General features: G+C 41.2%; 1 protein-coding gene across 1 annotated transcript in view; it reads right to left on the bottom strand.

Moving 5' to 3' along the window:
• ANKUB1 (ankyrin repeat and ubiquitin domain containing 1) overlaps positions 1-21,025 on the bottom strand; it is a 29,750-nt gene extending 8,725 nt beyond the window's left edge. Inside the window, exons 1-5 of the mRNA XM_077827285.1 lie at positions 20,918-21,025; positions 19,912-20,055; positions 10,700-10,916; positions 3,924-4,038; positions 796-1,725 (exon numbers count right to left, since the gene is read on the bottom strand). Coding sequence (XP_077683411.1) covers positions 796-1,725; positions 3,924-4,038; positions 10,700-10,916; positions 19,912-20,055; positions 20,918-21,025 — 1,514 coding nt within the window. The remainder of the gene's footprint in view (positions 1-795; positions 1,726-3,923; positions 4,039-10,699; positions 10,917-19,911; positions 20,056-20,917) is intronic.
• Positions 21,026-27,997: the final 6,972 nt, after the last annotated feature.

Raw genomic sequence — 27,997 nt, 5'->3', positions numbered from 1 at the left:
CTTCTAAGAAAGTGCCAATTATAATTCACCAGTCCATTACTGAAGAACCTTAGTGACCAGTTGTAATGTCACACAAACAAAATACAGCTTTAAAAAACAAGATAGTTTTTGGATCCGCTTCTACACATTTTGGTTCCTTTTCTCATGCATTTTAATAACGAGGGCAAAACAGAACTGTAAATCAAATCACGTTATTATACTTAGAAAATACAGTTTCTTACCTGTTGTAACAGTTGTTCTTTGAGATGTGGCTGCAGACATGTATTCTACAACCCACCCTTCATCTCCTAGGGAGATGGACTGTGGCAGACCTTGCACATGAGCCTCCCCCAGACACTTCAGACAGCTGAAGTCCGGGTCGCTCACTGGCATAGGCTTGCCACAGGAGGCACAGGGTTTGAAGTCTGGAGACTGGGGCATGTCCTTCTATGCAACAGTGAGGTCTAACTATATATCTACTACTAAGAGAAATAAACTAAAGGTAACTAAACTTGCGAAAAAAGAAGAGCATAACAAAGCCATTAAATGAAAGGCTTGCCAAGGCAAGAGGAGTTGTTCCAGTGACCATCAAGGGCGGTAAGAAGGAACTGAGAGGGTGTGGGCTGTCCGTGGCCCTTCTACCAATGCATGAGCGCGTAGCATCAGAGGGCACTAGAGCTGGTTCAACGGATACCACTGAAGGAAAAATCTCCGACTGTGCAGTGTGGAATGGACATGAGCAAGCACCCGAAGAAGAAAATATAAACACCTGGGAGGGACATAAATAAAGAAGGAAAACAAAAGAGAATACCATACCTGGCAATAGCTAAGCAGTAGATTGCATTATCTCTTGGAGTTCTTCCATTGTGTTCTGAGAAACACTCAGAGGAGGAATTTAAGAGCAATTTAGCATTAGGTGTTGAATAGTAGAAAGGAGGGCGTGAATTTCTGAGGCTTGAAATAGGGGGCAGAGGAACTTTAGCTAAACACATATTTTGGTCCATACTTTCATCTTTTCTAGGCTGAGCAGCCTTCTTTCTAATACTCTTCTTTTGGTGAAGTCTGTGTATGTTAGGGAGTTTATTTGCATCTTCCAATGGAGGTAATTTGAGCTTTATTACTGTTTGGTTCCCCTTTGTAACTGTCAAGGAACATGAATCTTTCTCATGTGGAGTTTGATCAGTTAGGTTTGGTAACTTATAGTCCTTATTGCCTGCTGCCTTGATCCTGGCTTTGGAAGTCATTTTCGGCTTTGTGAAGCCATCCACGATAACAGTGTCCCCCACTCGTGTTCTGAAGACTACAGCCTGGTTAAGCCATTTCGTGGTAAGGATGTGACTCTGCGCCCTAAGCAGCCACTGCTTTAATTTAATGTAGATCTTCATGGGAAGTGAAAAATTAGGATAAGAAACCACCGACCACATTTTGGTAACTAAATATAGCACACAATCCTTATGTTTGTGTTTGATGCATATGTTCAGAGGAATTTGCCCTGCTGGATTTTGGCACTCTACGCACAAGACACTATAATTGACAAAGGCCTTCAGTATAATTAGTTGGCCTGCTTCTGCAGCTGCATGAACTGGACATTTAGTTACATCTGGATGATGTGTTTCCTGACACCATTCTCGGTAGGGATGAACACCCACTGCCTCATTGGGTCTCACTCCCTGTTTCAGTATCCATGCCGTGAGCTCAAGGTGGCCAAAAAATGCTGCCATGTAAAGAGCCACCCTCTTTTGATATCTGACAAAAAGAAACATGCAAAAAAAAAAAATTAACTGAAGAAACTAAAGAAATCCAACATAACATAAGCATTAGAAAAAACTACCTTTCAAAATTATGTGTATTTCTTTGCAGAATGACAGCACAAAAATATTCAGCCAAACATATGCCAAGATATGTCTTTAAGTCTCATGATTTTGTGCTCTAATGGGCTGATTAGATAATATGGTCCCCATATGAATAAGTAATTTGTACCTTTGTTAAAAGGGCTTAGTCACTGTTGATCATATTTGTTATCCACAAATGAAAAAGCGGCATATGCTGATTTTATAATCTGAAGAGAGAAAATTTTAAGATGACCCACTAGAGGTATCGCGAGTGAAGAAGGGTTTCATAAAGTGAAACAGGATTTACAGTTTACACAAGGTAAGGTGTTTCACATCCACATGACATTCAAAAATGTGAGAAGATGAGTACACGAGATCTTTAAAGGCCAGTGAAAAAAGAGTACAAGTATTTCAGAGACAAATAGTTGGACATTTTAAAAGTGGGGGAGGTGATTAAATGATACAGGTACAAAATAAGGGACAAAGGTTAAAATACATGTAAAGAGGGTAGACTTGTCCAGCTAATTCTTATCTAACAATTCCTTATGTTCTGTGTGTCCTTGTTCTTGGTAAAGACAGTAGAAACCACTTGCTATACAAAGCCACTGCCACTAAATAGAAAAATAAACCATAGACTATCACCACAATCTAGGTATGGAGTAATATTGACACTGAGCTACTATCTCATATACTGTAATCCATATGACAATTATTTTAATTATATTGCATCTTTCATTACATTTCCACTGATAGAGAACTACTCTGTTCTAGCTTAATACTCCATTCAAGTCAGTTATTCATACATTGCCCTTTTATATCCTACAGTGCATACATAATTAGATACCACAAAGGGGTACTGTGTTTATAATGCCCAGATTTAAAGGAAACAGATTGAATTCAGATGAGATATTGCCATTTTCTGGAAAGTAGTATGACTTGTAAAAAATTGATGGGGTGATGTACTCTTCCTGTCAGGAATAGGATATTTGAACTCCGGACAGATTCTATAGTATGAAGGCACTAATTAATTATTTCCAAATCTATAGCGTCAAGTCATTTGTTAGCTAGCATCCAGTGTAAAAAGACACCATTTGTTTATATTTATGACACTTTACATTCTGGGTTTTTAATTAGTAAATTAAATATTGCGAATCTTGTGCTCCACTCCTGTAGTAACCCCACAGGATGGGGGAAACAAAAAAGTTGATAAGGTCAAGTTCCACAAGGTGTGAAGCAATGTTCTAAACATGGTGCCACACTATCATGCAGTGCTGTTATTTTTTACAGGGGCAAAGGGCCGGTATGCTGTATTTCATTTAGAATAAATCTTAATGTGTTATGTCATGCCGAAGATCTTTCACTGTCAAATGATCTTCTTTATCCAGTTAGGTCAGTAATTGGATGCTTTTCCCTTGCACTGATAACATCTGGGATCCTTTCTCTCCTTTGTATCTCTCACCAAAGCTACGCACTGCAATACAGTTTAACTATACTGTAAGGAATGTGTGTTAAGAGTTATTAAGGGGGCATTAAATATGGCATTGGCTTGCAAAATCTCCACGAAAATGTATTGGCACAGTCACAAAATCTGCCTGGTCTTTACCCTTTACCATAACAACTTAAAACTAATTGTCTAGGAAAAACTCATTCCAGGTGAGTGGGCAAGTAGAATTTTACAAGGCTAGTATAAACAATGCTCGGTTGTAAGAACAGTTTACTAAAAACAATAGTGAAGAAGTAATGGTGATCTTTATGGCAGCCTTCAGAAATGTCATTACAATTCCCAAATGTCCAAATAAGAGTGACTTTTTAAAATACATACACTTCTGTTGTAAAATAAGAGCATGATCAACTGAAATCAATATAGATCAGGCTCCAAATTACTAAAATGGGAGCTGGTATATTTTTTATATTATGAGGATATTTTTGCTATACTCCTTTTGGGAGATATTTCAATTGCTTGAATAGCTCCTTACATTAAAATACTAAAGTAAACTGGCAGTTAAATCCAAAACATAATCAATTTTCAAAAGACATTGTTAGGGAACAGAGGTGCTTAGACTGGAGAAGTTTTAAAATGGGCAAAAAACCAAATGCAATTAGTTACCGTACTTGAGTACTGGTTCTTCATCAGAAAGGAAGCGTTGGACTGTATGCTTGTTTCCTAAGAGGCACCCAGTCAGGAATTCTTTCCATCCATCCCACACATCCAGGCGAAGTGTTGTGCCTAGCAACAGTGAGCGAGATGCAATCACTTAGCTTGCTTCCAGCTTTGTTATTTTTGCAATTTATACATGTCTAAACCTCTTGGTTTGCATATAAAAGATATGTCTGCAACCTACTGGCTGAAGTGTGTGCATACCAGAACCCTCTGCTGGAGGGAATGTCAGGCCACACCTGCGAATAGCTTGTCCTCTAGTGGCTGGCCAGAAAAGAGAATATAAACCCCCTAACACTGTGAATTTACCAAACTACCAAACAATCTGAAAAGGTGTTAGTTTTGGCTAGTTTATATTAAAAAAAGGGGATGTTTGTAGTCTATTGCACACAGATGAGATATTGATTGGTTACTTGGTCTGAAATAGCCTGAATTTGTGACCTTCCAGGCATGTAGCAAAAACTGTCTATTGGAAGGGGTGTTAGAGAGGATTGAGGATATGTTCTCAGAATGATGGGTGGATGCGAGGAGGCTGAAAGGAGCTTTCTGTAGCTGGCTGGCTAGTTGAGTTGTGCTATTGTTCCTGTCTGATGGTTTGCTTTTTAATACCACTGGAAGTATTATGTTGTAAATGTGATTGAGTGTCAGGGCACATAGAGCCTGTGTACAGATGTCTTTTTTATTATTTAAATCAAAATTAAAAAAACAGATAAATGGTAAGTAAGACAGGACCTTGAGGGTTGCTCCTAACAATCCACTATAATTTGATATTCACATTTTAAACATAGTCACAGACCCAACTTCCCGTAAAAGATTTGGGACAGTGAAGTTCAGCAGGATTTTCCTATTCTAGGAGGTATTGTAATTAAAACTTCCATGAGAGGGCATTAAAAATACTCTGGTCTCAGTCCTGATCTTTTTTTCATGGCTGTAACATCCACTGGTTTTTGGGGGTAGAAGTGGGCCCAGTGTTAAAATTGCAAATATCAGAAAGGCTGTGAGATTCTAAATGTGATCCTTTAGAGCCTGTTACTGGCAGGCTGATTTGATGTTTACACTTAAACTCCATGGAGTTATGTGGGTGTTAAATCAGCATGAGTGTGGACAGCTCCCACACACAAACCCCCACATCTGTAATGATTGCAACAGCAATTGTGAATGCATCAGGACTGCAAAACTGGGCCTCTAAGTTTTGGATCTCTAAAGTGTTTCTGTTCTGGTTTGGAATGTTACTGTGTATATACTGGGTTCAGGACGCTGCACCAAATATCCACACCCAAGATAGCAGAATTATAGATCAGATTACCTAGCTCATGATTTCAGTGGTTCAGTTTCTGTATGTATACTGTTGACCAAGTCCTTGGGCTTTTTTTCTGAACAGTTTTATAAGCAGTTTACATTTAGATTGTCTGCTGGTGAATGTTTATTTTTGTAATACTCTATACATGGTATTAGATATATGTTTGACCAGCAACTTAATTATCCATCTTTTGTAAATATACTCCTAGAAACCAACCATTACTTGCTTGTTGTAAGTTTGCATTTGTCTGGGTTATTTTATATTTATTCCCTTTCTAAATATTGTGGTTATGGGGCCAAACCAAACACTGCCCTGTACCTTGTGTAGTCATCCACATTAATGCAAATTCGAGTAGGTAATAAGCATTGTCAGATCATAATAGTAGTATTTTACATTCATTTTATACTGGTATAAATTGACTATACAAGGTGCAGAATTGGTCTGTATTTCATATTCACTCTCCAGACTTAGGACAATGGTATGTTTAAGTCTATATTAACATGCTAGTTTATTCCATACACTTATCCACAAACTTACATTTTCTACTTCAGGGAAAAATGAACCGTATGATAACCTACTGCTTTTCGGAAGTCAAAAAGTTATGGTGGGATAAATTCTCCCTTTACATAGGCACCGATTCAGCAAGGTACTTAAACACATTCCTAACTTTAAGCAAGTGAGTAGTCCCATTGAAGCCTGATCCACCTCCACTAAAGTGAATGGGTTTATATGGAGTAGACATGAGGGAAGAAATTATGCCCTTATCTGTACTATTGGTTGTCATCCATAGTTATACATGTCCTGTGTGATTAATTTCATTATTATTTTTTCTTTCTTACCAGTGGGTAAACCAAGGTACAGGGAGGCTAGGTGCTATACTCAAGGTCTCATAGTGGCTTGTTGGCATACCCAGAAATAAAGACTAGGAGTCCTGACTTCCAACCAACCAGTCTAACCACCAGTGCCTCAGAGTATGGGGAAGGGGGGGGTCTATGTGCCTTCTAAAAACAAAACCAAAAACTGTGGATGTCCTCATTAGCCACATAAATGTCTAATCCTTTTTCAGTGCTACTAAACTCTTAGTCACAGTGATGTCTTGTGGCACAGAGTACCACAGATAATTTACATGCTGTATGGAATGTCCCTTTGTTCTTATTATGAGAAAATATAAATAAAGGTGCCCTGTTAAATATCTTTCCAGCAGTCATTATTACATACAGCTATATCAAGTCCCATCTTATGTCTCCCCTCAAAACTAAACAGTCCCTGTCTTTTCAGTCTCTCTTACAGAAATCTCTCCATACACAATCCCATTTTTGTCACTTCTCTCTTAATCCTCTCTGCTATATTTTTTGAGATTGATTGATCAGAACTGAATATAACAGGGATTGGCAACCTTTGGCACGCGACCCATCGGGTAAATTCACTGACAGGCCAGGACGGTTTGTTTACCTGCAGTGTCCACAGGTTCATCCGATCGCAGCTCCCACTGGCCGCGGTTCACTGTTCCAGGCCAATGGGGGCTGCACGAAGCAGCTGCCAGCACATCCCTCGGCCCATGCTGCTTCCCGCAGCCCCTACTGGCCTGGAACGGCGAACTGTAGCCACTGGGAGCTGCAATGGGCTAAACCTGCAGATGCTGCAGGTAATTAGAATATATTGTAACTAATTGGGCATAAGTACATGCACACTATGAATTACTGAATCACAGAAATGTAGGATTGGAAGGGACCTCGATAAGTCATCTATTCCAATCCCCTGCTTGAGGCAATAGTAAGCATTAACTAGACCACCCCTGACAGGTGTTTGTCTAACCTCCTTAAAAACCTTGTTCTTAAAAACCTCCTGTGGCAGATTCCACTACATCCCTAGGTAATTTGTTCCAGTGCTTAGCTACTCTGACATTTAGGAAATTTTTTTCCTAATGTCAAACCTAAATCTCCCTTGCTGCAATTTAAGCCCATTTAAGTCCTGTCCTCAGTGGCTAAGAAGAACAATTTATCACCCTCTTCTTTTTATCAACCGTTTACATTCTTGAAGATGGTTATGTCCCTCCTCAGTCTTCTCTTCTCCAGACTAAACAAACCCATTTTTTTCAATCTTTCCTTGTATGCATAAGTGCCGACTTCCCCCCTTTCCCTGGGGTGCTCGACCTCCCCCCCACACCCCCACTCCACCCTTTCCATGAGGCCCCTCCCCTGCCCCACCCCAGCAACCCTGCGGGAAGCGCTGGCAGGTAGGCAGAGGAGTGGGGACATGGCGCGCTCAGGGGGGGAGGAGGAGGTGGGGCGGGGCATGAGGGGAGCTTGGCTGCCAGTGGGTGCAGAGCACCCACTAATTTTTCCCCATGGGTGCTCCAGCCCCGGAGCACCCACAGAGTCGGTGCTTATGCTTGTATGTCATGTTTTTTAGACCTTTAATCATTTTTGTTGCTATCCTCTAGACTTTCTCCAATTTCTCCACATCCTTCCCCAAGTGTGGTGCCCACAATTGGACACAGTTCTCTAATTGAGGCCTTATCAGAGCTGAGTAGAGTGGAAGAAATACTTCTCATGTCCTAGCTTACAACACTCTTGTTAATACATGTGACAGAGTGCCGAGCAACAGCACCTGATCCAGCAGTCTGACCATAGCAACTTCAATTAGTTGCCTTATAAACACCTGAATGTGGGAACTGAGCCAAACCAATAGGCTGGAAAAGTTAATAACTAATTACCTCATTAAATCAGAAGGTAAAAAGGCCCAGGAAGGAAGAACAATGTGTGGGAGAGAAAGTGCTGTAGGCTGGTAGAACCAATGACATAGGAGATTTCTCCCCTGCTGCGCTTAGAAGTCCCCAGCTGGCCTGTGCTAGCTAACTCGGGTATAGATGTTAACTCATAAGTAGTCCAAAGACTTCAATAGACACGTTGTCTGAGTAACTGCTCATGAGTGGGACTAAGGGGTTCACAATCTAGCCCTAATTAATCAATGAGGATCTTATTCTTCCATTGGTAGCAGGATACAGTGCGGAATGAACACTGTTGTCATAAGATACTACCAAGAAAAGTAGCAAATCCTGTGTGCTTTTTTTAAAAGCAGCTATGGGTAGTTACAAGATAAAATGGCCACAGAGTCCCATCCTGTAAAGTGCCAAAAGGGGATACAGTCAGAGGGAAGGAGGGGGATAACCCACAAAGATAACTGCTTGCATCAAATTATTCCCCTTTGAGAACTACAGGAAGTATAGATAAAGATATAAGTGACAGCTACCTTTTCTTATGATGCCACAGTTAATAAGTTCAGCAGGTGGGGTACAGAATATTAACACTCCCTGAATGAGCCAATCACACTAGTGAGGCAGTGCACCCTAGTTACTAGCTCCCAACCCCTCTCCAGATCCCCGAAATGCTTCTCGTCCAGCACCTACAAACTCCTCACCCAGCACCCAAAGTCAGCCATGATTTCTTGCCTTGATATTAATCCTTCAATATTTTCTGACCACAGCAGATTGAGAGATTTTAGGTTGTTACAAGAAACTGTTGCTGGTTTGGGGACACAAGGTGGAAGAAGTTTGAGTATCTCTGGTCTAGTGGACTAAGCAAAAGAGCAGAAGCTAGGAAGCCATGAAATCTAATTCTGGCATGAGGCTAACACACTGGGCCATATCTTACCCTACATTTAGACTGGTTTGTTGGTTAGGTTGGTCACCAGCAGTGACCTAACAGAAAACTTCACTGTCATTTTTTTCATTTACAGTAAAAACTTTGTTATCCGACATGTTGTGGGAACGAGGGGTGCAGGTTAGTCAAAAATTCCTGTTAACTAAGAAAAGGAGTACTTGTGGCACCTTAGAGACTAACCAATTTATTTGAGCATGAGCTTTCGTGAGCTACAGACTAACACGGCTGTTACTCTGAAACCTGTTAACTAAGAGTTATACTTACCAATGGAGGGAGGGAGTTTGGGTGCAGGAGGGGATTGAGGGCTGGGGGTTGGGCAGGGGCAGCGCATGGCGCCTAGGAACAGGAGGGACAACTGGACACCTGGCAACCCTATTGAAGATTTGTATCGGGAGATATTAGAAATGCCAGTTTCTAGAGCTTTCTAGTTGGTAAAGTGCTGGATAACACAGGCTATCACCAGCAGGAGAGTGAATTTGTGTGGGGGGGTGGAGGGTGAGAAAACCTGGATTTGTGCTGGAAATGGCTTTTAGATAAGCTATTACCAGCAGGACAGTGGGGTGGGAGGAGGTATTGTTTCATATTCTCTGTGTATATATAGAGTCTGCTGCAGTTTCCACGGTATGCATCTGATGAAGTGAGCTGTAGCTCACGAAAGCTCATGCTCAAATAAATTCGTTAGTCTCTAAGGTGCCACAAGTACTCCTTTTCTTTTTGCGAATACAGACTAACACGGCTGTTACTCTGAAACAGCTTTTATTGTATTTTTTAAATTTAAAAATGACAAAACTGTGGTCAGCTGTCTGTAACATACAAAGCCAGTATGCCATCTAAGGAGTAATGTAATGCAGGGGTTCTCAACCTTTTTCTTTCTGAGGCCCCCCTCAACATACTATAAAAACTCCACAGCCCACCTGTGTCACAACTGTTTTTCTGCATATAAAAGCTAGAGCCAGCGTTAGGGGATATCACGCAGGGCAACTGCCCGAGGCTCCATACTACAGGGGCCCTCGCAAAGCTACATTTCTTAAGCTTCGGCTTCAACCCCGAGTGGTGGGGCTCAGGGCCCCGGGCTTCAACCCCATGCAGTGGGGCTTTGGCTTTCTGCCCTGGGCTCCAGAAAGTCTAATGCTGGCACTGCTTGGCGGACCCCCTGAAACCTGCTCGCAGCCCCCCAGGGGGACCCAGACCTCTGGTTGAGAACCACTGATGTAAGGACAAGATTAACACCTTTGGGAAGTGGACTGGGACTATAGCACAGTGGGCTTGTAGGGGTAATATTAATTTTATATGTTGGTATGCAAGATTTCTGCAGTTTTCTGTGTATTCTCCCATCTTACAAGCAACACCTAGTCTGATAAGAATCCTCATTCTTCTCTCCCTTACACCAGTTTTATTTCACTGGAGATGCACTGGTATAAGTCCCAACTTACAATTGTACAAGTGCAGGCCCAATGTTATTACAAGGGCATGCAGAAGTGCATTACGGGTTCCTTTTGTGCATCATTCATTTTTGTCTCTCCACCTGCCTTTCACATTGTTTTATTTTGAAGAGCATCATTTGACCCAAAATGGTTTTTTATTAATACTGAGATCTGCATTAGAAAAGTATTAATAAATAATAATAATAATAATAATGCTTTTCAGGTTTCCCTAAATATAAACAATGATAAATATTCCTTAAATACAGAAAACTGACACGTTATAGACACATATTGGGTCACCATTGCTCTATTTAGTAGGTAGTGAAAATAAAACCATCTTATACCTATATCTAACTGGTAATCGTTCAGTGTGTTGCAGTCGTACATCTCCTTGCCCTCTGGAGTCCTGAGACAATAAACACTATTTGGAAAGCCACATTTCAGGGTTACCAGTGTTTTCAAAAGGGACACTTTTGTAGCAAGAAGATAAATACTCCCCTTAATGGGCACTTTCTCTTGGGTTACAGCATTGTACACATAGAAGGCTGGTTTGTCTTCTTCCTAAAAGCAAAAATAATAATGACATAAGTACTCCAGCAACAATGCTCTTGTAAATTGTGCCTATAGTTTAGGTACACTCTTTTTACACATCTAAGGATCTACCGTCCTTTTTGTTCGAGCGTGGTCAAGTGGACAGAGCAGGAGACTAGGTTCTATTACCAGTTATCCCTCAAACTGGCTGCTTGACCTTCTCCAGTCATTAAGGGCCCAAACCTACAAGGTATTGAGAGCCTCTTGTGAGGTGCTGAAAAATGTAAGCGCCTTTTGACATCAGTGAGACATTAGGGCACTCCTCATCTCTTGAGAGGGGCTTTTGACACCTGGAGGAGTGGGCCCTGAACTCCTCTGTGTTCCAGTTCACTCATCTATGAAATAGATAGAATAATATTTATTTCACAGGGATGTTGTGAGGCTTCGCTATTTCAGATTTGTAAAATGCTTTCAGATGCAAGGATGAAAATCATGAGCATATATTTTTTACTTCATTTATAACAGTTCCAAGGTAAGGTCTGTCTATATTTTACGTCTTGTACAACAATTAACACACAGTCACTGCTTAAAAATGTAAGCCTAATTCTGCACATTAGTGCACCCCATTAACTTCAGCTGAGTAGCATCTGTGAGTTAGAGCAGAATTTGGTTCTATTAATGAAAATACTAGTTGATTGTTAGCATGAATAGAGGTTACTGCACTGAGGTGCAATTCAGGAATATCCCACTGGAGTCAGAAAAGCACAAGGAATTTCATTGAATATAGAAGACCACTAGGAGAAATAGCGAGATGGTGCAGGTTGCAAAACCATCAAGATATGGATAACGATGACATTTGGCTTTGCACCTGTTGCATCAGATCTAAGGAGTTTGGTTTTCTCAGTGCCTGACCATAATTGAGTTTTAGATGAAAGACAGCTGGCTGAAACTTAATCTCGATAAGACACAGGTGATGCAGTTCACTAATAAGAGGAGACGGCAGAAAGGATATCTTACAATTTATAATCTAGAGTTCCAATAGGATCTTCGGCTGCTTCTGGATGTTCAGATAGCAGCCCCGCCCCACCCCCCATTATGGTTGCTTTTGTTATCTCTGTGCTTGACTAAGTGGTAGTGACAGGATTTTCCCATCAGATCCAGGCCTTGTCAAAAGCCTGTACTTTTGTCTTCTCCAGATTGGCTTACTGCAATATGTTCTTTGTGGTGCTATACCCAATGATAAAGTTAGTCAAAATTTTCTGAGTCTGAAATTTTCAGTTAAATTTTTTGGGTTTCCCAAGTACCACTAGCTGAAGATAATTCACATTTCAGCTAGCAGAATAAGGCTGGCTACCCACTTGATGAGATTTCAACCCTTCACACAGTTTGGGTTTTGTGTCCCTTATTATTTCTGTAGTGTCACTAGCATGCTTGACACTTAGGACTTGTTTTCACTAGAAAATGTTATTGTATTTGACATGACTGTTAAGAGTAGCATTAGATGACAGCATTAGACACTTACGGTAGAGGCTGTTCTAGATTTGATTTTTGACAAACAGGGAGGAACTGGTTGAGAATTTGAAAGTGGAAGGCAGCTTAGGTGAAAGTGAACATGAAATGGTAGAGTTCATGATTCTAAGGAATGGTAGGAGGGAAACAAGCACAATAAAGATAATGGATTTCAAGAAGGCAGACTTTAGGAAACTCAGGGAGTTGGTAGGTAAGATCCCATGGCAAGCAAGTATAAGGGGAAAAACAGTTCAGTCAGTTGGCAGTTTTTTAAAGAGACATTATTAAGGGCACAATAGCAAACTATCTCACAGCATAGGAAAGATAGGAAGTATGGCAAGAGACCACCTTGTCTTAACCAGGATATCTTCAATTATCTGAAACTCAAAAAACAGTCCTACAAAAAGTGGAAACTAGATCAAGATAAAAAGATGAATATAAACAAATAACACAAGTATATAGGGACAAAATTAGGAAGGCCAAGACACAAAATGAGATTAAACTAGCTGGAGGCATAAAGGGTAACAAGAAAACATTCTACAAATACATTAGAAGCAAGAGGAAGACCAAGGACAGGGTAGGCCCATTACTCAATGTGGGGGGAGGGGAGAACACGAACAGAAAATGTGAAAATGGCAGAAGTGCTTAAATGACCTTTTTGTTTCAGTTTTCACCAAAAAGGTTTTGAATGGACCTCTAACATAGTGAATGCCAGTGAAAATGAGGTGGGATCAGAGGCTAAAATAGGGAAAGAACAAGTTAAAACATTACTTAGACAAGTTAGATGTCTTCAAGTCACCAGGGCCTGATGAAATACATCCTAGAATACTCAAGGAGCTGACTGAGGAGATATCTGAGCCATTAGGTTAGCGATTATCTTTGAAAAGTCATGGAAGATGGGAGAGATTCCAGAGGACTAGAAAAGGGAAATAAGAACAACCCGAGGAATTACAGACCAGTCAGCTTATCTTCAGTACCCAGAAAGATAATGGAGCCAATAATTAAGGAATCTATTTGCAAACACCTAGAACAGTGTTTCCTAAACTTGGGACGCCACTTGTGCAGGGAAAGCCTCTGGTGGGCCCGGCTGGTTTGTTTACCTGCCACGCCCGCAGGTTCAGCCGATCGCAGCTCCCACTGGCTGCGGTTCACTGTGCCTGGCCAATGGGGGCTGTGGGAAGTGGCCCGCGCCAAGGCACGTACTGGCCGCCGCTTCCCACAGCCCCCATTGGCTGGGCACAGCGAACCGCAGCCAGTGGGAGCCACGATTGGCCAAACCTGCGGACACAGCAGGTAAATAAACCGACCTGGCCCGCCAGGGTCTTTCCCTGCACAAACGGTGTTCCAAGTTTGAGAAACACTGACCTAGAAGATAATAAGGTAATAAGTAACAGTCAGCATAGATTTGTTAAGAACAAATCACATCAAACCAACCTAATAGCTTTCTTTGACAGGGTAACAAGCCTTGTGGATTGGGGAGATGAAATAGGGGTGGTATATCTTGACTTTCGTAAGGCTTCTGTCTCATATGACTGTCTCATGAACAAACTAGGGAAATAAACCTAGATGGAGCTACTATAAGATAGATGCATCGCTCATTGGAAAACCGTTCCCAGAGAGTAGATATCAGTGGTTCAGAGTCAAACTGGAAGGGCATGTCAAGTGGGGTCTTGCAGGATCAGTTCTGAGTCTAGGTCTGTTCAATATCTTCATCAGTGATTTAAGATAATGGCATAGAGAGTACACTTATAAAATCTGTGGGTGATACCAAGCTGGGAAGGGTTGCAAGTGCTTTGGAGGATAGGTTTAAAATTCAAAATGATCTGGACAAATGGTCTGAAGTAAATAGGATGAAATTCAATAAGGGCAAATGAAGGTACTCCACTTAGGAAGGAATAATCAGTTGCAGACATACAACATGGGAAATGACTGCCTAGGAAGGAGTACTGCGGAAAAGGATCTGAATGTTATTCAGTCTTGGTCAGCATTTTGTCAGCTGACTCAACTCTACACAGTCATGTTCAAACCACATACCATTTGCTAGTGAAGGCAACCTTCATGAGACCAGCTCTCTCCTTATATTCCATTCCAACAACTGATATCAGCTGGGACAGTTGGTCTAACAATGCCTAGATTTCCATGTCTAGGGGTTGCTGACAGAACATTATAGGATGTATGCTTTCACCTCCTGAAATTCACGTCACCCTTTGTTCCAACAAAGCCAGAATTTGTGGACCTTCACGTGCAAAGCTTTTCTATTATGCAAGCTTTTTCTAAGGGGGTGGATTTAGTGGAGAGGGTCTCAGTTTTGGTGAATTGATAAATCAATTATTGTTGTTGCTGCATCATTTTGCATATATTTTGTAAATGGTGTTTTTAAGTATTGATTCTTGTTGTGTCTAGTGTTTTATGATAGGTGTTACGGAAATGCATGTAAATTCTCAATCCTAAAGAGAGCCACATGTTTAAGACCTACCCCCCAGAGGTGTTGAGCATCTCAAGCAAAATGCTGTGGCCTCTCAATTTATTGACCCTCTGGAGGCGGTCACTACCTTGCAGGAATGGGCAGTGACTATACAGATTTACCAAGTAGGGGCTGCATATCAGGGTTTAAAGAGGCAATTTAAAAAAGAATTCCTACCATCAAATCTCTGCCTCTTCTGAAGAAAAAGCAAACACACAGCATGCAACATGCATACAGATCAAGGACTTGATTAAATTAAATTTATCTTTCTCCCCAGGGAAACAGCAACAACAAAGCTAGAACCAGAAGACTTGGAGTAAACAAGCTGCTAAGTTTCTCAAAGACATCTGAACACTGCAGTCCTTTTCTGTTCCACTCCTTGTTTTTATACACTGCAGCCCTAGTGATTGCTGTACTAGGAGCAGCAATAATTCTGGCCAACTAATCCTATGACAGAGAGTGGAGCAATAAGCAAGACTAAAAATGTTCTTTATTGTTTATGGACTGAGGGACCTACATACAGCCAAGCTATCTTCAGGATCTTTTCCGGCTTATATAACAACCATGGCGAGAAGCCAGGCTTGTTAGTGCACAGAAGCTGCTGCCTTGCAACAGCCCACCTCATTAATTACTGCACATGGCTTTGCAGTTTGCAGCTAATCAAAACAAAACAAAAAAAAAGCACACTCTAAAAGACAGTCTTCCCTGTGTGTATGAAACAGAAATCTAGGTTGCAGTGCTGTTGTGTACTTTTATCATGTCTGTTTCTACAATGCTTTGTTTAGCCTTGTATTGTTTTAGCCTCAGCACTTTTCTCCCTTGTGACAAACAATTGAAGGTCAAATTGTGCGTGGCCCTGCATAGATGAGCTTGTGGGGACAGAACACAGTGATCCTGTTCTCCCTCTTTCCAGCACCCATGCAGGAAGCATTGCTAAAAATCAGCTGAAGCCTATGGCCCTGAAACTCAGATGTGGATGAACTGTCCTTGGCATAGGACCTGGGATAGTGGTGATCAGAGGTGGCTGTACACCAACATTACATCCCTCAGTCCTGAGGCTAGCCAGGGTCTGGTTTTATCCTCAGGGCTGCTCTAAATTGTGCTGACTGGTAATGGTCCCCAAGAGTTTATTGCCCCCTCAGCGTGGCCACACCGCGTCCGCTGGAGGCTGTAATAAGGTGATGTAGGGGTAGTTACTCTGGCACTACATCTGTTTAAGACAGCATTGGCAGTTCAAAGAAATGGAATAGGGCCAAGGATCTGGTCTTATTAATGCATGACTTTTGCGTAACCCCCACAGCAGTGGTAACATGGACAGGATTACTTGTATGGATGGCAGGTGCACAGAGTACTCTAATTTAGTAGCCGAGAAGATCTGATATGCTTATAGACAAGAAGGGTAGTTAGGAGCCCCATGACACAAAACCCACACAAATGCCACCCTGGAGAGAATAAAAGTGTTCCTCATGATGGATGAAAACAGCCAAGGTTGTTACAGACATTGACTGTGAGGGACAGAAATAGTTGTTCTGGATTAAGATTTAAGACCAGCCGTAAAGGTCTTGTGCAAAGCCTGTCACCAGACATATTAAACAGTCTTTTTCTGTTTTCTGCAAAGGGTAACTCCTCCTCCTTCCAGCCAGAGTGAAAATCCTCCAGGAGGAGGAGTTGTATTTTCTTTAAAATAAAGGCAGCAATCAGCCACCTCAGAAAATTAAAGAAAATGACCTGTTATGGGATTTAGGAGAGGGAGAAGGCTCAAGAAAAAGGATACAAGGGTCATTCAGACACTGAAAAGCCCTGTATAAAAAAAATTTTTTACACCTTTTTTGATTGAAGTACTTTCTGTTTTTCTTGTAACTGGGAACAATCCAGTCAAAATATTGTTTAAAAATAAATTTATGTGATGGCAATTGGTAATTATCTCATTTTAATTTGTTTCAGAGTAACAGCCGTGTTAGTCTGTATTCGCAAAAAGAAAAGGAGTACTTGTGGCACCTTAGAGACTAACCAATTTATTTGAGCATGAGCTTTCGTGAGCTATAGCTCACGTCATCAGATGTATTTTAATTTGTGTAAGCCTCACTCAGCTGTGTTGTACACTTCCCTGGAATTACAGACTTTAAGTGAACATGGGTTAAAAGTTGGCCCCCAAATGCCATATTCTGTCCTTAGGTCCATGTGTGCAACAGCACTGAAAAAGGAGGACCTTTTGGTTAAAACACAGTATTGAGAGTCAGGCAAATTAGATTGTATTCCTGGCTGTACCCAGATTCCCTGGAAATGTCTCTTAACTTCCTTGCCTCTGCTACCCAACAAGTAATATGGAGAGAATACTTGTAATAACTAATTATACCTCACTTACAGGGGTGCTAGGAGATTTAATTCATTATTGCTCAAACAATGTTTGAAATCCTCAGATGTGTGCACTGTAGAAGTAAGAAGTATTATTTATTGACTTTCAGATTGTAAGTGAAGACAGAATTTGCCCGAGGCAGCCCAATTTTGATGTCTAAATATACTTTTAATAGCCTTTATAATCACTGATATGTCTGAACCAGGTATATATAAACGGCTACAGTTTAGACCAGGGATCGGCAACCTTTGACATGCGGCCCATCAGGGAAATCTGCTGGCAGGCCAGGATGGTTTGTTTACCTGCAGCATCTGCAGGTTTGGCTGACTGCAGCTCCCACTGGCCGCGGTTCGCTGTTCCAGGCCAATGGGGGCTGCGGGAAACAGCATGGGCTGAGGGATGTGCTGGCCACCACTTCCCACAGCCCCCATTGGCCTGGAACAGCGAACCGTGGCCAGTGGGAGCTGCGATCGGCCGAACCTGCAGGTAAACAAACCGTCCTGGCCTGCCAGTGGATTTCCCTGATGGGCTGGGTGCCAAAGGTTGCCGATCCCTGATTTAGACAGCTAGATGCAGGTCTAGGTGTCCAAATTTAGGCTACCAGGTCTGAAAATTATGCTCAAAAGACATCATATATGTCATGTTTTCCTTAGTTATATATTAAGGATATAGTATAGTTATTTTACCAAACCATACCAGCATGAGAGGCTATTGTATTTTGTCACATCTTTTTGTATTGCTTATTTCCTTTAATAGTGTTGGCATAGAGCTGTAATATAAAACTATGAGTTATTCCCCTGAAATTCTAACTCCTTCTCATGTATTCCAGCAAAAGTGTGACCTTACACAACAAGAAAAACCCAGGTTATTTCAATATGGATGCATTTAGAAAGCAAGAGGAAATCATGTGTTCTACTTCCTGAGAATGAAGGAAGAAAAGATTTTCCAGTTACAGCAGAATTGCAAAGTAATTTTTTGGTGATCTGATTTTTGCATCATACATGCCTTTTTAGACAGTACAAGGCAGGGAGCACCTGTTTGATTTTTTTTCCTTTTTCACATTTCACACACAAACTGAAATAAACTAGTTCCTGATATGCAGTTTTATTTTGAGTTGGACTAAGGCTGGAGCCAGGGACTAAGCAAGGCAGCTTCCACTTTCTATGGCACTGTCCCCTCCTACCACACCAGATTTCCATGCAAAAATTCAGCAGGAAATTTATACAGCTGGGAGGTCTGTTAACTCCCACTCATGTCCTCTGCAGCTGCTACTAAGCAGCTACAGAGGGACCCAGTCAGTGACAGCATGTCTCCTGGTGGAGTTGTGTTACTAGAGGAGAGGGAGGCCAATGGAACCAAATAAAAGGTGAGCCATCCACATGGATGAGTTCCTGCCTCTATAGAGAGGGGGATGGGGAAGAGACCTTCCCTGCAGAACCACAGGGTCAGGAGGCCTTACTCCACAGATCTCCAAGCCTCCACCCTTCCTGCCCCCAGATCCTTTCCCTTTCAGGGATTATGTAGATGAAACTCTGCAAGGAAATCTTGCAGTTCCCTGATCCTCTCCCATGGTATTCTCCATGGCAAGGAGGGAGCCAAACCATGATGCTAAATTATAATGAATGATAATTCTTCTTAGAAGAATGCCTCTAAAATTAACTCACAAATCTTGGTTCTCACTAGATATAAGGATAGGTTTTGGTTAGGCTTTAGGGTTCAGTTTAGAGGCCTAATAACGGCCAGGGCTCATCTTTGTTTTTAATGGTCCCAAAATGTCAATAGTTGTTTTTGAGATTTCAGCCCCAAATGGTGAAAGTCTCATGAGATCAGCAGTTTGAGATTTTAGTCATCTTGAATGCTGGCAACTTGCAAGATTAGACCTTTGAATGGTGAGCATTTCTCACAAGAGTTTGGCCACAGCTGAACCATGAATGGAAAAATGGTTCATTCTGGTTTAGAATCCAATTCAGAACCAAAACCAGTGGGGTAGGATTGGAGCCAAGGATTAGGATATAATCTCCACCCGCTGAAATTCGAAGGGGTTCAAATTCAAGGTTCCAGTTGTGGCCTCTCTCTCTATTCTCATAAATGGTATTATACTATGTGCTCGCTGCACTTAGCTTACTGGAAGCCTGTGCAAGTGGGAGTAGAGAGACTAGTGCTATTTTTCTATTTAATGCAATTCAACTTTAGCTTTTCTGCATCTCATGAAGGAGCAGCAGCAACTGACTGCCAAGGTATATATTCAACAGAGGAAAAATGACAGATCATGACCTAAAGTCAATTTGTGATCACAGATACTGAGGGAAGGAATGGATTTTGGGGGTGACAGAAATATATGGCTGACAACATCCTCCTAAATCTATTTCCCACAGTGGGAAATCTGTATAGTGCTGTATCGAAGAGGCTTTTTCTCCCTATTTGTAAAGGTCTTTCATTCCACAAATCCAATTTCTGTAGAGATCCTATTTTTACAATCTTTAAAGTTTCATGTAAATAAATATAAGCCCCATCATTCGTGTTACCATAACAACTTTTTTACACTCATTCTTTGACCGTCAGGGTGGCTACTCTTGAGGTCAGATACTTTTTACTGCTGCTGTTAAATTTAGCACAAGGTCTAGAAGGAGAACCAAAAAACACAACAGAATTTCTGGACAATTTAAGACTATCAGTTTTTTTTAATCATACTGTACCTTAACAACACATTTAATAGTCGAGGAAACGGATATCCCTATGTCAGCAAGGATCCAGTTGTCCTTCAGTATTGCTCCTGCATAGATCAGCTCCAAATATTGTCTGCCTTTTTTGTCTTCAGAAAGTGGAATGTGGAAATAATCCTAAAAATGAATAATAAACTGTGAAAAGGATGTTGATGCAGCAGTGATTCCTACCCACAACAAATCTGCATTCATTATTGGTGTTATGTATATTACAGTAGTGCCTTAGAAACTGCCCTTTGCCCCTCAGGGCTTACAGTCCAAGTAAAGTGTTCTAAGAACATACAACTGTTAGATACAAGATTTATACCTTTTTGTTTTGAAAAGAAAATAGTGTTGAGATCTAAGAGCCTTGATTTAGGCTAGGTTTATTTTTTGCTTATAAATTACAAAAATTCTATGTGTCTAGGAGGTTAAAGAACGTGATGAAGTTTTGCTGCTACAAATGAATACATCTGATCCATTACAAGTGACACAAAGCTAAAACAAAAATACAGAGGCTGTGATCTTCCCGCTGGGGACTTATGAAAGCTCATATTTTCCCAAGTGGCCTCTGCTTTTGGTTACCTCATATGTTTGAGTGCCCAACTTTAGGCACCTGGACTACCAGCTTCAAACGTTGGTGCCTAAAATGAGGCACCTAAATGAATATTTAAGTACCTGAATTAGATGTCAGGTGGGATTTTCTAAAGAGCTCAGTATTGGCCTATCTGATCCCATGTAAAAAAAACTCCGATTGACTTCAGTGGGAGCAGAGTTAAACCAAACTGAGTGTTTTTGAAAATCTCACCCTACATATTCACAGCTGGCAACAAAACCTGAGGACACCAAAATTAGAAGCCATTGTGTGGGCCTGACTTTGTGCAAGAACTCTGGACTCTTTCCTTGAAAGGATGAACGTGACATAAACCGTGCTTTTCCTGGCTGTGTCAAAGTAAATGCATAAAACAATATAGGGTTAATTCAGACAATGCAGCCAAACCTGCAGCCACAGGGACTCCTGACTCACAGGAATCTCACAAGAAGCAAGTTGAAATGTCACTGTGATCATTCTGATGCCATGTAATGTAGAGTGCAAGATACTCCACATGTGCCTGGAGTTCGGTGGTGACAATTTGAGACCTCTGGGGAATCAGGTCTCTCTTTTAATCCCAGTCTTCACTGGGGCATTTCACAGAGTCTTCCTTTCTCCTGTTTAAGAGAAAATCTCCATTGACTGTTCCCTTGACTATCTACACAAACACACATGCCAGCTCTGAACACTGTCCCGGTTGCTCCCATGAACTGGAACACCCTTCCCAGAGCTGCAGGTGGTGAAGACAATCAGATTTCACATAAAATTGTGGCACTTGTTGTCAGTGGTTCAAAAAGATGACTTAGCAGAGAGACCAATGCTTGTCTGAATCTGCTCTGACACAATACCACTGAGCCTGTAAACCATCATGAAAAGTGAACAACCCCCAAAAGTAAACTCAGATTTATGTATCCACTTTCATATTTCTGTCCTGATTCCAGAACATGCTACATTGTATCAGCACCAGATGTGAGCCCTCCCTCACTTGCTTTCCCCAGAAGATGAAGTGCCTAGACATGTTATGTATGTTACACATGTAAGAAGTGAACGTTATCTATCTCCTGTACTTTTACAAGGTAAAAGTTTGTTTCTGAATATTTCACTGTTAAAGAATAAGGGCCAGATTTTTATGCCTTTCTAGTAGCATAGAGGGACCATAAAGCTGGCAGTTCTGATCAGGAAGGGATTCCATCCCACCTGTACCATAGAGTCTATGTGAGGAACACGGACCAGGGAGAAAGAGATGTGTATCCAGTGTGCTACTGAACTCTTGAGGATTCTCACTTGTGGGAAATACCCCTTGGGGTTGGCTGCTGGCCGCCAAATGCAAATTAAAGTAGCCCCGAGAATGCTCTAACTTTCACCAGGAGCCTGTCTATTATACTGGTAGTATAACAGCAGCTTTCCCTACTGCCCCCATCTTTCATATTGCAACAAGCAGTGCTTGGCTAAATCTGAAAATCAGGCAGTAAGAGTCTCAGAAGCCTTATGCAGAAATCAGGGATAGACAGCCAGAAGATCTATAAAATGAACTCCCTTACATTAGAATAGGGAATACTATGCAGTAACATTTATATTATACATGTATTTAAACCATAAGTTAAACATATCAAAATTTAAAATAATTAGCTTGATAATTAGTTAAGCACCTACCTTTATCATCAGTTTTACAGCTTGCACAGTTTGGTCTGATGAAATGTCAAAAGATTCATAAAATCCTTCAAAAGCTATGAAAATCCTCATCTTGTAAAACGCTGCTAAAAACTGCTAGGAGACCTTCCTGAGCTAACAAAACACATGCCTTGCCAAGTTCATATCCACAATTAATGACAAAAGACAAAAACAAAAAAGCAAAATCCATACCACAACAAGCCAGAGAAGACTACAAATATCCAGCCTAAATGCAAAGAGTTTCTTCTCTTCAAAACAAACGCCTGCCAGAAAAAGCCCTGCCGTAACAGACAGCAGTGACCCTGAGATACAATGTCATGAATGTGTTTCTCTAGCTCAGCTGAATTAGGGGGGAAAATCCCCCCCTCCATGTGTTTAGTGAAACCAACAAACCACATATTGATTAAGGCAAGTGTGAACAAGTTTCAAACATGTACATACAGGATCCAAGCTAATCATACTTCTACCATCATACCCACTGTCCCTGCAAGCTAGTAACTTTGCTTAGTCAAAGTGCTACTGATTAAAACACTGAGAGTCATCAAACAAGGATCCTTGGCAGCTGTTAAACTGAAATGTTTGTTTATTGCCATCTGCAAAGTGTTTTGTAAATAAGTCTAAGCCACATTTATTCATGTTACCATAACAACTTTATTCATCTATTTACACTTCTGAATCCACTGTGAAAAACATTAGCTACTTATATATATATATTTTAAAGTAAATATAAAGGCCAGTAGTTTGCAGTGTGTGAGCTAGTGTTTAGAACATGGGAATAAGCTTTAGGATTCTTGAGTTCTCCACCAGAAGCAGCAGCCATGCACCTTGAATAGCAGAGTGCGGAAAGATACCCTGCCCCCACCCACTGCTGGAGGGTAGGGATGCTGGCCATAACCTGATTGTTTGGAAGTTGAGAGCTAATCAGCCAATGGAGAGGCAGTAAATGGAGCTGGGGAGTGTGGGGTGGAACCAGACGGGATGGGAAAGCCAAATTGCAAACATAAATTAGCTCTGACAGTATTTCTATTGTGGGGGCATTAGCCCCCATTGCCCTCCTGGTTCTACCATCCTTGTTCTCCTTCACATGCCATTAACTTACTCTTTGACCTTAGACATACCACAGTCTCTCTGTGGCTCAGTTTACACCCAGGCCTTCATTCTGATCCCGCAGACAGGTAGGACCTCTGGTCTATGGAGAGCCTCATACTCAGGGAAAAGTTGGAAGGACTGACACTGGCCAGAACCTTTGTGGAAATGGGTGTTGGGAGGTGATCTCTGGTAAGCTTCTTAGCATGTGTGTAGATTCTTTAATTGATTTGAATATGTTTTCTCCGTAGTGCTTTTAGTTTAAGAATAAAATATGCTTGCATAGAAACAACTGTGGTAACTTAACTGTTGGCAATTACAGTAGAACCTCAGAATTACAAACACCAGAGTTTGGCTATGTCTACACTACTGCAGTAAGTCAACCTATGCTATTCAACTCGAGCTACGTGAATAACTCTCCTATCAACTTGCCTTACTCTTCTCATCTGGGATAGAGTACAGGGGTTGACTGGAGAGTGATCTGCCGTCGATTTGATGGGTGTTCACTAGACTCTCTAAATCGACGGCTGATGGACTGATCTCAGAGCACTGATGTTGGCTGTAGTGTAGACCTAGTCTTGTAAATTGACTAGTCAACCACCCACCTCATTTGGAACCAGAAGTACACAATCAGGCAGCAGCAGACACATACACACACCCTGCAAAAAAAAAAAAAAAAAAAAGGGCAAATATAGCACAGTACTGTGTTAAACACAAACTACTGAAATAATAAGGGAAAGTTTAAAAAAAAATTGACAAGGTAAGGGAACTGTTTCTGTGCTTGTTTCATTGAAATGAGGATGGGTAAAAACACCATTTTTCTTCTACATAATATAGCTTTGAAACTTTGCTAAGACAATGTTCAGTTGTAAACTTTTGAAAGAACCACCATAACATTTTGTTCAGAGTTATGAACAAACTCCATTCTTGAGGTGTTTGTTACTCTGAGATTCTACTCTGTTGTTAGCTTCTGAAGAGAAAGTAAACAGGCCTGTTTAGGCAGACTGTCTTTTGCTGGGACTAACACAGAAGGCAGGCAACTGTTCAAGCTGGAGATAGCCCAGTCAGGAGGGAGAGAGAAAAGGCAATGGCTAAGAAGCCAGAAGCCAGAGAGTGGTGCCTATGCTGAACCACTAAGAGGAAATATATAGTTGCCCTGTGGCTCTCAGTTCTTCAGATTAAAAATGCTATCTACACTGAGTGAGAAGTTGAGCTGGCATACTCTCTCAAAATGACTAATGGGAGTTTTTCCATGGACTTCATTAGGCTTTGGATCAGAACCAGGGTTTTGCTCTCCTCCCATCTCCCTCTGGTGCTCACCCATGAATAGCTTATTGTTGAATGGTAGGATTGTGACAGATGCAGCTCCTTCACTTCACTCTCTGCTGTTACCATCCTTGGAGCAATGTACTGTTGAACGGTGAGAATGGCATGTCAGAAGGGAGTTGGTGTTTGTGTGTCTGCATTTTCTCCCAAATCCCCATCCTCTTTCATAATTTTATTTCTGTACTCCATTGGGCAACTGAGATGAGCTGAGATGCTCTGTCCGCTTGTGGCAGTAAGGGCTTCTAACTTTGGAACAATTCACAAAATATAACCCTTTAATTTTGTTTCAAGTTTTGCTGTTTATATTTTTTGTTGTTTATGCCAAAATGTATTTACTAAAGCAGGTTGAAAGTCATGATTAGTATTGTTTGAATATAACAAAAATATTGTTGCCTTCTACTGAGATATACATGACAGAGCCTTGCAGGCTGGCTTTTCACTGGAGGAGAAATCAGTAAGTCTGGATTTTTTTTATTTTATTTTTTTTAGTGTAAATAAACTATATACACCAGTCTTGGAACAGGGAACAAACAGCATGCAGGCAGTAGATGGAGAAATTAAGAGCAAACTCTTTTGCTGTTTGCAACAGCTGCCCCTAAAAAATCTCCATCACAAAAAACTATTAATAGAGCTTTTCTTCAAAGGCTCTACACTGCCTTCATTCCAATAAAAACAAAGTGTGAGTCTGTGTGACAGTGTTATCACAGTCCTGGCTGAGTCCTCCTCATGAACAGTCACTAGATTGTTAACTGGACCCAACCTTTGGATCCCACATATATCCAATCCAGGTCGGTCTCATCAGAGTTCACTCCCGGCTTCCAATTGTGGAGCAGAGCTCCTAAGGCTTTCTCCCAGGGTCAGATTTCTTGTCTGGCATGCTTCCTGGAACAAGGGACTAGAAAACAGACCCTGTGCTAGAAGGGTATTAATGCTGGTAATGGGAGATTCCTTTTTAACTCAAGGAGAAAAGGCATTGCTCTACAGCCAGATTCTGCAACTCTTACTCAATTTAAGTATTCTTGCTGACTTCGCTGGGACTAATTGTTGAATAAAGACTACATCATCAGCCCCACTACCTAACTCTTGCAGGGTGGGGATTCCTGGCACGAGGAAAATAGATTGATCAATCCTTTAATCATAAGAGCCACTTCTGTGGTGTTTTGCATGTGATAGTAAAAACAATTGGGGATGAATGGGTTAAAGAGATTGATTTTAGTACTACTATGTGGCTCATCTTCTTGTATGGTTTACAGTTAAAATTTCATTTTTGGGTTTTGGAGATTTCTTTTGTAAACAAAAAATAACTTGTAAAAAAGGAATAAGGAGATATGTGATCCAATGTGATGCCTTTCATGCTGCAGCAGAGTTTCTGGGGTAAATGTGATCTCACCAACACACAGAGCAAATGTGTGCTGGGAAGTCACACTTAGCAGGAGTCAGCAATGGGAGTACTATGAGTTAGGTAGCTAAATCAGACTTTATGGTTTTGTCTACTATAGGAATCTTACCAGTGAAGTTTTTGTAAACACCTGCCCAGATGTGCCAGTGTTGAGAGGAGCCCTAATGGAAATCTCTCTCCAGCAGCTATTTTCAGCATTATGTCAAGCAGCCCTGCAAGACTAACTGGCCAGGTGGTGCTGAAAATGGCTGCTTGAGCTAGAGAGACATCTATGCTGGAGATCCCAACTTGGCTAACATCAGTGCAGCTAAAAGAAAAGGAGGACTTGTGGCACCTTAGAGACTAACCAATTTATTTGAGCATAAGTTTTCATGAGCTACAGCTCACTTAACTGGATGCATGCTGTATCAGTATTAGCAGTAATGGGAATTCTTACAAAAAATGGAATGTAGACAAGGCTTAAGAGATCATGTGCCTCCTTCATGACATGCCTGTCCTAATACTGAATTTCTCCCTTGTGTCTAAATTAGTGGGAGTATGAATGTCAGAGAATTTAGCACTCAGGAAGAGTGACTGAGTACTGGAGACGATAGGCCTCTGTTTGTCCACGGAATATGCACAGCACAGATAATGACAGGCCCAGCCTCCCTATATCACAACATTTAATGAGTCTCATCCTTGATGTGCAGGGATTACCTCTGAAAGGGTGGTACAATGATAGCCTAATAATGCCTGTTTGTTCCTTGGACACCAGTTAGGGCAGTGGAGTTTATGACACTGACATTTATCCACTAGGAGCTTGACAGGAGAGTGAGTTTGTGTGTGTATGGGGGTGGGTTTTTGGAGGGGGGTGAGGGAGTGAGAGAACCTGGATTTGTGCAGGAAATGGCCTAACTTCATTATCATGCACATTGTGTAAAGAGTTGTCACTTTGGATGGGCTATCACCAGCAGGAGAGTGAATTTGTGTGGGGGGGTGGAGGGTGAGAAAACCTGGATTTGTGCTGGAAATGGCTTTTAGATAAGCTATTACCAGCAGGACAGTGGGGTGGGAGGAGGTATTGTTTCATATTCTCTGTGTATATATAGAGTCTGCTGCAGTTTCCACGGTATGCATCTGATGAAGTGAGCTGTAGCTCACGAAAGCTCATGCTCAAATAAATTCGTTAGTCTCTAAGGTGCCACAAGTACTCCTTTTCTTTCTAGGAGCTTGACTGAAACCATCACATTAGTTTCACACAGACAACTTAACAGCCATCAGAGGAGAAAAAAATGCAATAGTTATTTACCAGGGTTCTAGCTGAACCAGTAACCTAAAGAAAAAAGCATCCTGTGTTGACTTACTTCAAAGCTGGTAGATTACAGATCTCTTTCCCTCACCCTCGTCTTTGTGATTCCAGGATTCCAGGTTGCTTATCACCTTGCAGGATCATGTCTGCTGTCTGTAAAGTGCAATGCTTGATGTGTTTTTTCACTGCAAATTAATGCTTAAATACTCTTTAGAAAATATTAACACCAGCATTCAAAAATCTTAAGTGCATTTTAATTTAGTAACATGGCTTAGTATCTGACTAGTGAACCTACTCTGATTTATTTGAGCATAAGCTTTTGTGAGCTACAGCTCACTTCATCAAATGCAACTGATGAAGTGAGCAAGAAATGCATCTGATGAAGTGAGCTGTAGTTCACAACAGCTTATGCTCAAATAATTGGTTAGTCTCTAAGGTGCCACAAGTACTCCTTTTCTTTTTGCGAATACAGACTAACACGGCTGCTACTCTGAATACTGTATGATGGTGTCTAAAATAAAACAGAAATTTGATCGCTGGATAAATCCTAATCCTAGGATAATTCTGCCTATTTTAAGAATGGTTAGTCAATCTCTGTTCTCTTGGTAACAAATGCCAGAGTTTTCAGAAAATCCCCAGCATCAAAGGGCCTCTGAAGATGTTAGGGATATTTTATGAAACAGAATTTATATTTTTACCACAGTCCTTTATAGGACCT

The sequence above is a fragment of the Eretmochelys imbricata genome, chromosome 9 (genome assembly GCF_965152235.1).
Source record: "Eretmochelys imbricata isolate rEreImb1 chromosome 9, rEreImb1.hap1, whole genome shotgun sequence".
Lineage (NCBI taxonomy): Eukaryota > Metazoa > Chordata > Testudines > Cheloniidae > Eretmochelys > Eretmochelys imbricata.
Note: the sequence above shows the minus strand (reverse complement) of the source record. Positions and strands in the feature narration are given on the sequence as shown.